General features: G+C 52.3%; 1 protein-coding gene across 7 annotated transcripts in view; it reads right to left on the reverse strand.

Annotated features, from left to right (window-relative positions):
- Window positions 1–91: 91 nt before the first annotated feature.
- LPIN3 (lipin 3) overlaps window positions 92–16123 on the reverse strand; it is a 64321-nt gene continuing 48289 nt past the window's right edge. For all 7 annotated transcript variants that reach the window (XM_067554379.1, XM_067554384.1, XM_067554382.1 and 4 more), the window contains 14 exons: window positions 14707–15175; window positions 13559–13658; window positions 11758–11939; window positions 11213–11306; window positions 10429–10498; window positions 9892–9984; window positions 8422–8468; window positions 7845–7965; window positions 6993–7141; window positions 6717–6803; window positions 3587–3739; window positions 2518–2632; window positions 2322–2425; window positions 92–1581 (listed from right to left, as the gene is read on the reverse strand). In XM_067554379.1, the coding sequence (XP_067410480.1) occupies window positions 1437–1581; window positions 2322–2425; window positions 2518–2632; window positions 3587–3739; window positions 6717–6803; window positions 6993–7141; window positions 7845–7965; window positions 8422–8468; window positions 9892–9984; window positions 10429–10498; window positions 11213–11306; window positions 11758–11939; window positions 13559–13658; window positions 14707–15175 (1929 nt within the window). In that variant the 3' untranslated portion in view covers window positions 92–1436. The remainder of the gene's footprint in view (window positions 1582–2321; window positions 2426–2517; window positions 2633–3586; window positions 3740–6716; window positions 6804–6992; window positions 7142–7844; window positions 7966–8421; window positions 8469–9891; window positions 9985–10428; window positions 10499–11212; window positions 11307–11757; window positions 11940–13558; window positions 13659–14706; window positions 15176–16123) is intronic.

The raw sequence follows: 16123 nt of genomic DNA on the forward strand, positions 1-16123 counted from the left end.
GGACTAGATAAGGGCACCCGGAGCTAGTTACTCCTGCTCTCTTCCAGAGAGACAGGAGGCTCGAAACAAAAGCCTTTGAAGAGACATCCCATAGGTGAGCCACAGTTGGAAAGGAGGGGACGAAAGCCCAACGTTGCCCCAAGACACGTTTTTTTGGCTGAGGTTACCTAGCTTCCATCTTCCCCCAATCTAAGCGTCAGGTCAGACCATTGCTGAAGGAGGCTGCAGGATGGCCACAGGTCAGAACTCCTGGGTCCTCCTATCACCTCTGCCATCAACGCACTAGCCGGCCTTAAGCAAATCACATCTTCTGCCTCAATTAAATAGGCACTTTGATATCCTCCCACGGAAGCATAAGGTCATAGATGATGAGTGGGAGCACCAGTAAATGGTCCCATCAAATCCAGCAGGCTGGGGATACAAGTCACAGAAGACCCTTTTCTCCTATTAGCGATATCGCAAGGGCCAAGAATGCCAACATACCTGGCAGCCCATTTCATTGAATCAAATCAAGAGCACTTTAAATGGAATCTCAACGCCCTCAGGAGGGATGGCAAGCGTCATTCCACCTCTGAATACTGGGGACAAACTGCCACAGACAGGCCAAGGGCCAGGACTTTGAAAAATCCCCCATCGACACCTTTAGGTGCCTAAATATCTCAAAGGCCTTACAACAGTGACATGGCTGGGCACTGTAGAGTGTAGCATAACCAGGAAGATACTTCTTGGCTGGCTTCCAGCCCCCTGCTAGAAGCCCTAGGTTAGATCCTACTCCCTAATGAACTACAAGCTTTAACACCAGTTCAGTGGCACCTGTACTCAGAGTGATACACAACAAGCCAGTAGCTGAAGCAACAGAATGAGACAGACACACAGGGCTTTCAGGCACCATGTATTAATGTGTTCATGACCAACTACTTTAATCCTGACAGTCTTCAGTTTCCTAAGACAAAATTATTGAGCAATTAAACTGCATCTCAGCTGATCCAAGCTCTGAACTCTCATGGTCGTTGGGTAGATTAGGCTGGGGACCCTCCCCTCAAAAAAGCCACATAGTCTTAATGGCTACCTATAGTCTGGGAGCATCAGTGAAATTGTAAACAGCTGCCACAGTGACGACCCCCCCCCCCCCCCCAGTAGATCCACTTAAGGGGATCCACCCATCACCCCTAAAAACAAACAAGTTGTTTCAAATCTATAAGAACCTCAAGAACATACCCGGTTTACAGGAATACACATCCAACTTCTAGTGAGTGAACAAGCTTGTCTTTAAGTCAAAACCTGGATTAACCCCCACCCCTCCAAAGGGAGGGGTCACAGTCCAGAATGTGTCCCGTGTTTATCAGCAGTGGTCGAATAGGCAGGAGAAGGTAGTGGCTGCTGCACCGAGGCCCGGCAGGTTGTGCATCCTCACGAGGTCTCTGTTCTCAGGCGGGTCAGACGAGATCTTCCATGTCAATGATGGGCAGTGGAGCCCTCCAGTAGGAGAACTGGCTGTACTCCGGCCACACCAAGGCAACGCTAACATCCTGACCCAGCGGGGGGAAGATTAGCTCCACCAGCTCAGTCAGCCGTTCGTACCTACAAGGAAAAGGACCCAACGTGCAGGATTACGAGACCACATTTCTCCTCCTCAGCCCGGCACACCAGCAGCCAAAGAGGTACTCGCAGCGCACTGTACTCCAAAGCCAATGCCACATGGAAACTAGGCCCATTCAGGCACTGAGCGTGTTAGCATCTCGGGCCACGTATGCCGGCATCGCGGCACACAGCATTTCTTGCTCACTGGCATGCAGCTGGGGCCCACCAGCCATGCCAATACTGACAACATTTCATATCACCACTGGCGCTGCTGTGGTAGCAATCTGGTGGATTAACTCTGCAGGAGACCATTGAAAGTTAGGTACAGGAAGGAAGCCATGTTTGTTAAACACAGGCAAAGAAGAGACCTAGCTGGGATTCAACCGACTCCTAGAATGCTGACAGTGGAGCCCAGCCTTCTCAAAGGCATCCAACCTCGCCCCAAGCAGTTACTCTTCTAACCCTTCCCCTGTGCAAGAGGAGAGGGACACAGAGCTGACATTAGCCCTTTGTTCACCACAGATCAAGTAGGGCCCCTGCACCCGGCCACAGAATGTTATTAGTATGAGCTTCCTCACATGTGCCATTTAAGAGCCAAACCATTGTAGCTTCCCCAGAAACCATGCTGGGCTAGGAAGAGACAGGGGCAGGGGTTGGCTGAGGGGGTCATGAGCAGCCCAGATGGCCATGGAGGGAGGGAAAGGTGGTGGCGGGACAGTACAGTAGGTAGGTAGGCTTACGTGGATTTCTGGTTCTTGGTGAGCTCCTGGATCAGTTCCCCCTTTGGGTTCACTGTGAATATACGGGACTCCGATAATCCCACTTGCTTGTAGGCATCAACATCCTGCCCGAGAAAGACCAACCAGATTGGTTAGAGCCAAGGAAGCACTGGCCTCCCCAGGCCTGCTTCCCCCCAGCAGAGAGAGGGGCACTCACATGGACTCTGTTCCCAAAGGCGGCATGGAAGGGCTGCCTCGCTGAGCCGAACAGCTTCTGGATGTCTGTCAAGCAGGCGATTTTGAACACCTCCGGCTTCTTCTCTATCACCTCTCTGCAACACGAGGGGTGCGGTCAGGTTTGGAGTGACAGAGCCAGGCTGGCCCAGGACGTAGGCCAGCCAGGACTTTGCCTTGTTCCAGGACCCCCTAGGCAAAGAGTTGAGGGACAGCCATTGGCCTGTCCTATGAGGGAAGTCCCAGCCACTCCCCTGCTTTAGCTGGAACGCTGTGACTACAGCAGTGATGAGACATGAAGGAACCCCAGCCCCACCGACTAGCCCCCCCTCCCCGTCATCTGCCAACCAAAGCCAGTGCAGTGGGAGAGGGAAGGTGGGTGCTGCAGCCGTCCCATTACAGCGGAATGAGGGACACATCTGTTTAACAGCGCAGTGCCAAACACCCCCGGGGGCGAGACGAGGAGCCGGGGGCAAATGCTTTCTAAAGGCAGGACCATGCTGCAGACTTTAATGAGTTGCTTGGTATTAAAGCCACTCCCGACTCCTGAGAGGCAGAGTTACAAAAGGCCCAGCCCCAGGAACAGACCCCAGACAGGCCCCTCTGACTGGGATAAAAGCTGCTTGCATAGGGACAGGGTTACACCTGCAGCGAGACCCATTCCCGGCAGCCAGCGTCTGGGCTCAGGGCTGGGTGGATGACAGTAAGTCCCATTACGTGTGGCGGCAGGAGAGCGTGCCAGCACAGACGCTATTAAAGCGGAGACAGGGCTGAACAGGGATAAGTTTGTCCAGGGGTTTCAAGGGCTCTCTCAGACCATCACGCAGCCGAGAGGCTTGCATGGCTCCCTGCACCTGCCCACGAAAGCTTCTACCTGAGCGCTCACACTGATCCCATCACTGGGGGGCTGCTGGTGTTCTCGGTCTCGGCTCCTTCCATGAGAAAGGAGGCCAAGGAGGAGTCAAAGTAAATAAATGGGGGTGCAAACACAAGCGTAGCAGTTACCGGGGAACAGGGGGGAAGAGACACAGACAATGCCCAGGAAGAGCTACCTGTGCAAGGCTGAGAAAAGGCTGCTGGGGGCCAGCAGGATGGGCCCTTTGGGGAGGGCACAGCCCTGGTCATGGACCCATGTCAGGTACCCTTTGGTGATGTGCGCCATGCCAATGGCCCTGGAAGAACAGTAGAGGAACTTGTAGCCGTTCCTAGAATGAAGAAGGCAGAACCAGTCAGAGGCTCGTCTCTGGGCAAGCTGCAGCTTCGTTACGGCCCTCGCCGCAAGGAGGTAGGAGCTGCGTGCTGGGGTCTGGAGAGTGAAGCACTCCAACTCCTGCCCTCCCCAACACAGGCGCGCACAGCCGTGCCCCCACGCACAAGGGGCCACTGCTCACGTCTGGCGATGCTGCTCCCCAGTCCAAGGGCTGTGCTACCACGGGGCTGGGGGGCACTGGCCGCTCAGCACAGGGCACTCGGGTCCAGGCCCCCCCGGAAGAGGCCATTAGTGGGCTCATCCTAGTCTCCGCTCATCCCAAGAGCAGCCGCACCGACAGCGGGGTCTCCTCACAGTCTTGGAGGCGCTTTGGCAGATCTGCACAAAGTGGCTCAACACGGACTCACCGCAGAGCCAGCCGCCTCTCCACCACGGGCCCTGCACTCCAACCCAGAAGGCTTCCTGGTGATTTCCCGGCACCAAGAATGGTCTCCCATCACCCTTCAGCACCTCTGCTAGCTAGAGCATGGGAAGGCAAAGCCAGACGCAACACTCAGCAAGGGGAAAGGGAGCACGCCAGGGCTATCACTGGGTGCCCAATGGCGACCTCCCCCTTCTTCAGCGAGTTTCTCGCCACTCCCAGCACACCAAACAAACAGAGCTTGACACATGTTCTTGAAGAACCTACTCAGCTGGCTGCACAAAGATACCTAGTTATTGCTTAGAGTTACATGTAGGGGAGATTTAGATGACTTGCAAGAATGCTCTAAGCTGGGGGGCGGGGTGGGAAAAATATGAGGTCACATGTGCACAGGTGTTCCAGACAGGAAATGCAGGCAGGGGAGGCCAACCAAGTTAGATGTACCAGGAGATTCATGTGTGAGTTTTTCTTATTCAGTAGATAGCATGTAAAAGCAAGAGTTGCAGGGTACAAACTCTCCCCTTTACGGCTCACTTATCCACCTACTGATTCCAGCAGCCCCTTGTAAGGACAATATGCAAGTGATGTGGGGCTTACCCCTTCCAGGCACGGACAGAGATTCGGGTTTCCTCATTGTGCCTTGTTTGCCAATAAAGAAATATTCTGAAGTCAGCCAGGCTCAGTGCAGCTTCAAATACACCCCACGACAGGTACACAGCGCCCCTTAGTGGTGGCTCAGAGCTCGCACAAGAAAATACTAGCATTGGAATATCAGGGCCAATTGAAAAAACAAAACAAAAACCATACAAATGAACCCAAAGGGGCATCACCAAGGCTGGAACGTGACAGGAGCACCGTTCTGTTTGAGGGGATGCACAAGACAACCTGAAACCAGATTGAGCTTACTTACAACCAAATGCTCTCCAGGTTTGTTTTAAATGCAGTTGCCTTTGCAGGTCCCAACTCAAAAGACCCGAGACCTGCTACTGACCAGTTCAGGTGAACATAGGTGAGGGAGGCCTTTGAGTCACTTGTCCCCATTCACATGTGGAAATTGAAGAAGCCATTCTATGATTGTGACCTTCTAGACAGCCCCACACTCTTCCCTGATCCTCCAGCTGGTCTCCTATGTTTGGCTACGTGTCCTTTCGCGATGTCCCTTATGGGGTGACTTGAGCAGCCTCCTGTTTTCTGAGCCCCCTCTTTTTTCCCCCAACCACCTAGTCCTCCTTTAAACCCTCTTCCTCCAGGAAGCCTTTCCACACTAAACTCCTCCCTAGCCAGGCCTCTTTCGTAGGAGTGCATTTGGTCTAGTTAGCCCATGGGCGGAGTTTGGGGCTGCAGCACACCTCCCTGCTGTGCGCCGGGACCAGGCAGGAGGGGGCTGCTGCTTCCAGGGTCCTGGCTGGGACCGGGGACTGGGTGGGAGAGAGGGGGCTGCTGCTGCCGCCAGGGTCCTGGCTTTTCCCCCCGAAATTATGACGTCAAACTCCCCATGAGTTAGCCTCTCCGCTCCTTAGGGCAAGATGCACATTAAGTGGGTTGTAGAGCACCCTGTAGCTTTACAGACCTCCATGAAAACGTACACTGTCGTCGTCTTGCTATTAGGGATTAAGAGGAAGCTTTCCTGGTGGCAAGTCAGGTCATCCCTTAACTGCCTCCTAGAGGTTTCTTGCCCAGGAGCAGCTGGTTTTGGCCACCGTCAGAGACAGGATACTGAGCCAAAGGGCCATTGCTCTGATCTGGCCTGCCAATTGTTAGGATTTCCAGAGAACTCCTTAGATATCAACCCAAGTGAGTGAGGGTTATTTACAGTCTGACCAAGGAGTTCCCAGTCTCCTGTAAGGCATCTTGGAGAAAAAGGAAGCACAGAAAGTGTTTCCTTTTCACAGAAAGTGTCAGCATCTTTGTTTAGCACATCAGTCACCCAGACAGCTCAGCTGTCCGCACTGGTGCTTGTCTGCTTTGCACAGTGGTAGAGCCATTGCCCTCTTCGGTCATTTCCTTGCCAACGCAACGTACAGCCTGGATGGCAATGACTGAAGCAGGGATGAGGAGTCTTGGAGCCATTAACCCTACAGTACCAACAGCACAAAAGTTTAACACTATAGCCTCCATAAGATGGGGTCTTTATGCCTCCTACCAGTCCTCCCTTTGCACTCCCAGCCCAAGCCTAGGGTCAGAATAAAGAGCTCTGCAAAGTCACTTTGTGACGGATAAAGGCCTTGGGCAAAACTCTGCTGTGGCTTTTAAGAGCATTTGCTGTCAGCATCCCCATCTAGAATGCGAGTAAGCCATTCTCTCCTTCCCCTTCTACTGCGCACAGGTCAGAGAAAGAGTTGGCTCCAGCTTTATTCCCCTATCCCACCACCCGGCAGCACTGGGGAGAGGAAAGGTTTAACAACCACACAAAGGACATCAGAATGGGCCCCTCCCCATAGAATGGGCTCTTTCCCCATGCAAGGGCCCCGATCCTGGGCTCCCACACCTCAATCCATCTGTGCAGGGCTCCTGCAAAGTACCGGAGTAGAACTCTAACTTAGATACTTACAGGTGGATTTTATGGAAGAGTTTGGCAATGCCCTGGTGCGTCCAGTCTTTTCCCAAATGCGGCAAAATGTGACCCAAAGCATCAGACCTAGAAAGAGAAGAAGGGGTTAAAATACGCCCTTTTAAAAAAAGTTACATCAAACCAACTGGGACATCACAACAGACCTGCAGGCAGTGGTAGGGTTATGGTACCTCTGGGACAGGCCCATGGCCATTTACACAAGGCTTTTAATGATGCGTGCTCTCCCTGGAGACAACACAGAGGAGGGTCCCTTACTTGGTGATGGTCCCATCGATATCAGAGATCACCACCTTGTCGTCCCAGTTCCACAGGTAGATGGTGGCCTCGCAGCGACACGTGCCCTGGTACTGTGTAGTCACACTGAACACCACGTCGTTCGGGCCATCCTGAAGATTGAGTCTCTTCTACAGAGAGAGGGGAGAACACACACTGAAATTCCCATAGCGCCTCCCCCCAAAGGATTCTAAGCAATACTATGTATGCGAGCACGTATTCCACCCCAACACATTGCAGTCGGAGTAGTAGTGGTGTGATTTTACATCTGTGCACACCCCATGTCATACCCTTCTGAAATGCAGCTGTTTCTGGGGCAGAACGTAGTAGCTGTTTAACAGCACACATGAAGAAGCTATATACACAGTAGTTTTTGCAGAAAAAGAACTGTATCCAGTTAAAGCCTCAGGGGAGCTTCAGGCATGAAGACTAACTACTGGAGTTAGATTTTGGTCAAGACAACCCTATGGGATCTTTCTACCCACCAGTGATCAGAACTTTTCTTTACATCTCAGCCAAGAGATGATTAACTTCTGCGGCCCAGGACCCCCAAACACCGTAAGAGAAGACGGATTCTGTGCTAACCCAAAGGGAGGGGGTGACCAAATGATTCCACCTCTCTTTTCCTTGAAAGTCTCCCACCCAACTAGTGACACTATCCGACTCTGCTTAGCTAGCAAGATCTGAGGGGATCATAGTCCTAGACCAAGATATTAATGTTCCTGAAGGGCTTAAACATCTCGGCCCCATTGTAGATCTTCCCTTTAGCATGCTCCTAAGTAGCGGCAGCCCTATTTCAAGGGCCATTTCTTCAGTTTCAGAGAAAACACATACAATCTGATCCGAAGAGAGCCTCAGGGATTTCTTGTAGGTGGGAAGAAATTTCTGCACAGTAGCATCAGGGACTGACACCAGGGATATGGAGTCATCGCTGGATGAAGGATCCTTCTTCCCCCTACACCAGCGTGGAAACGGAGAGAGAAAGGAGACTGTTTCACTGCAGCAAATGGGAGCCATGGCTCAAGCCCCAGCTACCAGCACAAAACCACCCCATGCACTGGAGAGAAGCATTCCTGGGCTCCAGAAGGAGAATGATCAACCTTGTACAGGTAGATGGGCTGGCACCATGAAGTGGGGCCTGGACAGGTGTTGTCATAGGGACGGGGGGGGGGGGGGGGGTGTCTCCAGAGCTTCAGGTGTATGCGGTGAGGAGATATTGATGAGCTGAGTGCCCCACCATTACCCACTCCCTGTCCAGGCTATGAAGGGTGCCCCACATACAGCATGAGCCATTGGGAAGAGCAAGTCACTTAATAAAAGGAGAGATAAAAAAAGACTGTGAGCACAGGGCCTACTAGGAAGCTGGCCCAGCCTCCACCACAGACATAACTAATGCAAGAGGGCAGCTTACCTCTGTGCGGGGGAGCCCTGCTGCAGTTCTCCTGCGCTGGGTTCATTCTGTGGACAGAGGCATTTCTACCATGAGTCTGCTAGAGCAGTGGTTCCCAACCTTTATATCTGTGGCCCTCAAGTCAAAATTTTTACAACTCTGAAGGGCCCCCAGTCTCCGCCAGCAGCTCCCACCCCATTGAAGCCAGATGGAAGGAGTTTAGTGAGAAGGCTGCCTCCTTGCTGATCTCCCATTTCCTTGGCTGCAGCAGGGAAACTGCATGCATCCCATAGCCCTGTGCGCTCCATCTGGGTCCCCAGGCAGTGGCTCCCTTCTGCAGCCAGGGGGACAGGAGATCAGTGCTCCACTCCCTCAGGTGCTAGGGTCCCTGCTGGAGCCAATGGACTTAGGCAGACCGCTTTGCCATGCTCCCTGCTACAGCCAGGGGGAGGGGAGTTCTGATTTCCCGTCCCGTAGGCTGCAGCAAGGAGCCCGCACTGGTCTTTTAGCCCCATGGCAACGCATTCCGCCTGGGTCCTTCGACAGCAGCTCCCTTCTGCAGCCAGCATGAGGGAAGCGGCGGGCCATTTTTGGCCCCCGGGCCACAGGTTGGGAACCACTGAGCTAGATTGATTCCCATTGGGAGCTCAGAGGCCAGGAGTAAAGGCTAGCGGCTTGGCTGGCTGTCAGACAGTACTGGACAGCTCTTCACCGTGAGGGGAAGAGGCAAACAAAACCCACCGGCCCATCCTTGGGTGGGGGGAGGAGTCTGACCCAACCCAGCTCTGGCACACAAGATGGGGAGGGGAGACGGAAGATCTGGCCCTCATGGGGGCTCCTTAGGGTAGGAAAGTTAGCCAGTGCTTACCCCGATTTCAGTCCAATAGCTTGCAGTCTTCACCTGCTATTGTAGATTCCCCCTGCTCCCCTGTGCGCATTTCCTTTTATGTTTTAACCGCAAATTCTTGTGGGAGTAACTCCAGGCACACCACCCAGGTACAGGGTCAATGCTCTTACTAGCAGAGCTCCAGCTGTTAGCGTGGCACGAAGAGCTCAGGTACTGGGCAGGTCTGCACTACCACTTACTTTGGTGGAACGTAGATCACGCAGGGGTGTGAATACACTCCCCTGAGCAACGCAAGTTACATCTGACCTAAGCACCGGCGGGGCCAGCGCTTCTCCCACCAGCGTAGCTACTGCTTCTCGCAGAGGTGGATTGATTATAGCAGAGCTCCCTCCCGTCGGCCGATATGGGGCTGCGCCACTGCAGCGCGTCTAGTGCAGTCTAGCCACTAGCTTCCAGCAGCATTAGGGTTCTGAGGCTATTACGCAGCGGCCTAAAGGACACGACCCCATTCTCGAATGTTATTGCCGCCAGCCTCCACCGCAGCTTGGCTACCAGGCCCTGTTGCGGTTTGGCTTGGGCAAGTGAATGCAGAGGGAGGAAGGAGTTACTCAGCCCCTGCTCAGTCACGGCCACCACGCAGGTACCTCCTCAGTGGTCAAGTCTCTCCTCCGCCAGGAAAACCACCACCTGCCGCTCTTCTTGGGCATTTTCTCCTTCACCAGCCGGTCAATGGTGCTCTGTGAAGATGGGAGAGCTCAGCCCTATCCCTGGGTAGACGTCACCACACAGGCCTCTTGTCGAGAGCACAAGGGAAAGCTCCATTTCCCAATGCCATGCTGGGGCACTCAGAGCGGCACGTTGGCACGGACACTGGGCACTTCTACACCACAATGCCGACTGAGGCTTTGCGCGTGAGGGGCGAGGAAGGGACAATCGATGCACTTTTGCAGTTAGGAGAGGAGGGGCCTGGGAGTCAGGGTTCTTGGCTCCCACCCCAGACTTTATTTAGCCTTTCTGTGCCTCAGTCCCTCCCAGACCCCCATCTACAGTATATGGGCATGCACAGCTCTCACTACACAGTGAGATTGAGAGACTTGGCAGAGCACCTGGGACATTTCGGTGATGAATACCATTAGCACAGGAAGACAACTGGTCAGAAACTCTGCAGGGTTAGCATTTACCTTGGGAACATTCTTCTGGAATGCCTGCAAGGAGAGGATCATGGGAGCAGCCACTGCCCAGTTATAGTACCTGAAAGACACAAGTGGAAGAAGGCGATTGCACGTAAACCTCATGAAGTTGGTGGCTAGGCATGGGGTGGCTTGTCCAGGAAAAGGAAGATACAGCAAGTGAAGTAGCAGCACCAGGGGCATTCTGGGAAGATTGAAAGAGCGACCTGGCTGCATTTAAGCACATACACCAGAACTGCCTTTGGGGATAGGCCACTCAGCAAAGGGAAGCAGAAAAAAGGAGCAGGGAGATGTGGCAGCTGCCTAGGAGGGGAATGAAACAGGGATAAATAGATGAAGCCATGCCTGCTGCCCCAGGACTAGCAACCAGACAGCCTGACTGAATTTCAAGAAGCAAACAGAGCACTTCATTGAGAATGGGAAGCCAAGAGCCATTTTCCAGCTGGAAGGGCGGAAGCAATGTACTGAGCACATCCTGGAAAGGGAACACGTTTACATTTGGTGCAAGGGCAGCAAAGAGCCACTTTCCAGATCATGCTGGCTGCAGAGGATTTCCCACCATTTTAAAGCGCTCTACACACCATGCAACTGCTAGGCCATGGTTTTGTGTCAACATCCCAGAGTAGCCAGCAAGCAGCACATTGCACTGTCTAGACAGTGCCACAAATACAAACAGCAGCCATGGACATCAGCCGGGGGTTGCTGAGAGAGCATTTTCTTCAGGACAAGGAAGCCAACCCAGAAACCAACCAAACCGGAAGAGCAGGCTACTCACTTCTTGTGGATCTGTATCACCAGGTTTGGGTCATCGAGGAGTTCTGGATTCTCTGCAAACTCTTGGTATGAGATGATGTGCTCCATGAACTTCTCTAGCAGAAACAGGAGGAGATGAGATATCAGCAAACAAGCTTAATGGTCTAGTGAGGGACTGCTTAGGAGCTGATGTGAGCCAGCAGGGACACAAGCCGTTCTCTAATGACTGTCAAGATACAGCTTCCTACAAGACAGAGCTAAGGGTCTCCAGAAACACCTGTGTTGCCGTGCACTCCTCCTCACCCTCCCATTCTGTTCTCCTCTTCTCCTTATTCATTTGAATGGGTCCAGCAGACACTCCCTCTTCTTCCATGGCCCTGCAGCTGCTCCGCTCCCTATCTGTACTGTACCTACTGTTCCACCATCCCATTCTTCCCTCCTTAGGTCTGTTGTAGCAGAACCAGCTGGTGTCCCAGCACAATAAGCTCTGCCCACGGAGAAGGGGGACACCCCCAGTGGGGTGCTTTGAATATGAACAACAGATTCTTCCCTCCCGCTTGGACCTACTGTGCAAGATCTTTCTGCTGTCCCCGAGACCACCACAAAGGGACAGCGCGATGGGGTGCGTCAGGTCGTGAGTGGGATCAGATAAGTTATCGGTGCCTCCATCAGCTGTAGTATCAGCAAGCAGTTCGGTATGGCAGGGGCTGCTGGGGTCAGTCAAGGGCTTTGAACCCGGTTCCACATCACTATCAACAACAAAATGAAACCATGACAATGCTGTGTGGGTCACCAAGTCACAGATACACCCTGGCCCCCCGAGTGACAGAGCTGAACTTATCTCATCCCCTCCGAAGGCACATTTCTGAACCAAAACCGTTTGTGACTGAGTTTCACTACAATGCAGGTTTCACTCATATGAAGAGACAACAGGAGTTCCTTCAAACCGCATCAGGCCATTGAGCTCCAAAGAGAGGGGCAGAGTCTCTGCTGACTCTCCCTGGCAGCCAGGCCAGGAGTGAGGGTGGTCTCCACAGATAATACAAAAGAAGCGACCAGTATCTCCTGGCAGGAAGAGTCCCAAAGCAGCCCCCTCAGGAAGAAACTTGGGCCTAAGGTGTACATCTGCAAGCACAAACCTGCCTTCAAACAACAGCCCCCTAAGACTTCAGGCAAACCCCAGAAAGAGAGGGGACGGGCTAGTGAACAACACCCACTGTGTGCATGTTGTGGTAGGAGTGCTGTGGGGACACCGTTAGGGCTCCCCCACCCTGTCCCCTCTCAGTTCCCAGACAGTTCACCAGAAAGCAACACTCCAGAGTCCAATCTGGAGGCACACCGTGATGGGTTTACTGGGGGTTACACGGACAAGCTTAAAACTATAACTGTACCTCCAAGCCCTGCACACCAGTCAGGCTTATTTTTTTTAATATGCCAATAGAGTCTCCTCTTCCCCCTCAAATCCTAGTTCTAGATATCCACAGAACTCCCTCTTTCCCTGACCATGGTTCTGTACGCTGAAGAAACCCCTTATTCTTGATACTGGGAGGGGGGAGGGGGAGGAGGACTACAGGTATAACTAAGGTATCACCCCTTCCAATATATGGTCATGTTCTGTTTTGGAGGGTCTGGGGGCTTTAGTACAACCCATTTTGTACCCCAGGGGAGGGGTAGGGAGCGGGGTCACATCTTGGCCATGGTCAGTTTATGGCCCAATATTTCTTTGTTTTTTTTAATACTTCCCTTCATCACCCTCGCTTTCCCAGCTTCTTGCTTGGCCTTGTTCTGGTGTCTATCTTAAAAAGAGGTCAGCTTTCCATCATTTGTGCATTTCACTACAATTTTAATTACTTCCCTTATTTTTTCCACAGTAATAAAGAAAGCCCATCTCATTGCAGGCAGGCAAAAAGGAACACACACTGTCTTTGTTCTTTGCTAATGTGTAGCTCAGAGACTTTAGTTTTTAGGCAGGCACACAGGTCCCAAAAGCAGGCCCAGAATACCATCTCTGCTAGACACAGGCCTAAACACTGATACAAACTTAAATTATATACCTATACTCTAACAACCACCTGCTCAGTTTCCTGCATCCTCTGTTTTTCTGGCATAAAGCAGAAGCTAGACTGCCTCAAGAGGCTAGGAAGCAGTTAGACCATTAAACACTGTCCAGTCCCATCTATATTGCAGGATGGAATTAGGACCTCAGTGGGTTTATCTCGATCAGTTACCTCCAACACATTGTTCCAGTGTTCACTCCCTCCACATCAGTTAATGGAACAATCTTTCCTGGTTGCAAGGAATCACAATCCTTCCTGGGCCAAGAAGGTGGCTGGACCCTGTTCTGAAACCATCTTAACAAAGGCCCTACCTTTTGGGGAAATACAGGGCCACGTGTTCCTCGTCCAGATTGGTGAGATCCTCCAAGTAAATGTCGCTGGGACCCAGGTGAGGACTTCTCTTTGTGGAGCCTCAAACACAAAGACATACAATGAGACCAGCATTTTCCCTAGTCTATCAGGCTTTTGCAGAAATGCCAAGACTAATACTGTTTTCCCACGAAGACTTAAAAAATTCCCATTGAAACAGACACTTCGGCTAGTTAGATCAACATGGTGCTGCAAGGACTGCAGGAAACACAATTGGGCTGGTACAGGAGAACCTAGAAGGGAAGTCAACTATAAAGCAAAAAGGGAAACAGCTTGGAGGGTGAAAAAAAGACGCATCAAAGCCGAAAGGAAACAAGTCAAAAACTCTTCGAGGTTGTTAGAGTTACTCTGAGGTGTTTGCAATGACACAAGCCTCTGTACCTATGCTAATGTACTTGAGGTTTTGATCTTTCGGTCTTGCTCTGCTGGGGAAAAGCCAAGTAGCTCCCCTAAACTCCATTGATTTTGCTCTGAATTCACCCCACAGAAAGAGTAAGATGTGGCTCACTGTCACTTAAATGCGAGAAACCCAATATCCTTGCGTATGTCGAAGGACAGACAGACAGTGGGGCACACAGCTGAGCAGGGATTCTGTCTAGCTAGTGTTAGCCCCAAAAGGGAAGAGAAGACAGGGCAAGCCTGAGAGCTGCTGGACTTTGCACCAAGTGAGGTGCATAGGCCAGGTAACTAGCAGGACACATTAGGGATAAGTGAGGCAGGTAGGTAAGTGAGGGGACTGGTATTGGGGGATACAGGAAGGGGGTTTCCAACTGAAAGAGGGAAGTTGGAGGGGCATGTTGCCAAAAGCAGGCAGGGAGGAGCTGGATTAGAGTACCAGCCTCTGGAGGAGCCAGAGAGCATGCTCACTTCCTCAGGAGTGCCCCATGGAGCTTGGGGCACCAGCCAAACCAACGCCTCATTCCCTAAGCACAAGGGTTTCCAGCATCTGCATGCTGGGAAGAGACACCCAGGACCAGCTGGTCTGGCAGGAAGAGGTGGATCACAGACGTGCAGCTCTAAGCCAGGAGGCCTAATCCCATAACCTGGACTATAGCCATCTGCATTCTGCGCCGTCCAACCCGCTGCTCACCTTGCCTCCTGGGGCTCTCTGGTTTGCCTTCTGGGCTGTCACTGGCCTCCAGGCTCTCTGAACCAGCCAGCCTTGGGGCAGGTGCTGCCTGCGCACATGGGGCATCCAGCTCTAGGACTTGCTGGTTCTTCACCACATTCTCTTCTCCTTCCTCCTCCGCAGCCCCACCCACTGGCTTCTCCTGTGCTCCCTGCTCTCCTAGTCGGGTCAGGGCGGCCACCGGCGCAGGCTCTGCTGAGGCGTGGTCTTTCCGCAGAGGGGGGCCAATCCCATTTTGGAAGATGGGTGTCGGCCTAATTATAGGTGTGGTCGAGGAACAGGACGTATCCCAGGAGCCTGCTGTTCTCAAGTCGCCTTCCACACCTGCCGTGATGGCTTGGAAGTGGGTCGTCTGGCCCACTGGGACGGTCGCCGTCGTGGTGGCAGTCACAGTGGACTTCGCTGATTCGACTCGTTCCAATTTACTCACCTTAAGAGGGGGAAGGAAAAAGAGGGCTGGGTTTTACCTACCCTCTCCACCCAACACAAAGTACCAGCCCTTCAAAAGGGAAGGCTGATATTCTCCTCCAAATAGTCTCCTTTCCCTCCCATGTGTATTCTGAAGCCCCAGCTGGAATGGTACTCGCGTGGAGTGTGTGAAGAAGAGAGTCACTAGTTAGTGGATGCTCTGTGGAACATATACCACAGTAATGGGGGCTCACCAAGTACTTTCTAATCCCAAAGCAGCTGCTCCCCCAGAATTCAGGCACCATGGAATGCAAAGGGAAGTTGCTGTATTCATAGTTACCATGATAAGCTAACTGGTCCAAGCACCTTTATCTCACTGTAACTGCATCCACCCAATGGGGGAGTGCTGCTTTAACGGTACAGGTTTCAGACAGAGCTAATGAGAGCACTGCACGGAGTGTGTATAGACCAGCCCTTTTATACCATCACTCTGCAGAAGGCTCCATGTAACATATACAGATAATCAGAGAGGAAAGACCTCAGTGCCACTTGTTGTCAAGAACGAGCCTATGTGCACATATTGCACACAAAAATATGAGAACATTGAATTGCAAAGTTACGCACTCAAAAGAAGCCAGAATTAAGGTTGCCTGTGAACATCCCTCCCTCCCCATGGGCAGAAAGCGTGTGCCCAAGCGTAAATGCCTTCCAGCTCCATCAGGCTGTTTTCTTTTGGCTCGTAAGAGCTCGGCAAAAAAACCCTAAGTTGAAAGACACAGCCCCAGTGGGCACTAAGGAGAAGGACGCCCCAGACTAGTGCTATTCTGTAGGGTCAGACCTAGATTTCGAGCCACAGGGACAACGTTGGCCATAACATAGGCACTTACATTGAGAGTTGGAATCGTCTGTCTCAGCCAGCGGGTTGTTTTAATATAAATTGAAACGTAAGGATGGGACTAAGAATTAGACC

The sequence above is a fragment of the Emydura macquarii genome, unplaced genomic scaffold (genome assembly GCF_026122565.2).
Source record: "Emydura macquarii macquarii isolate MOO-44397 ecotype Brisbane River unplaced genomic scaffold, CSIRO-AGI_Emac_v2 contig_1483, whole genome shotgun sequence".
NCBI classification, from domain to species: domain Eukaryota; kingdom Metazoa; phylum Chordata; order Testudines; family Chelidae; genus Emydura; species Emydura macquarii.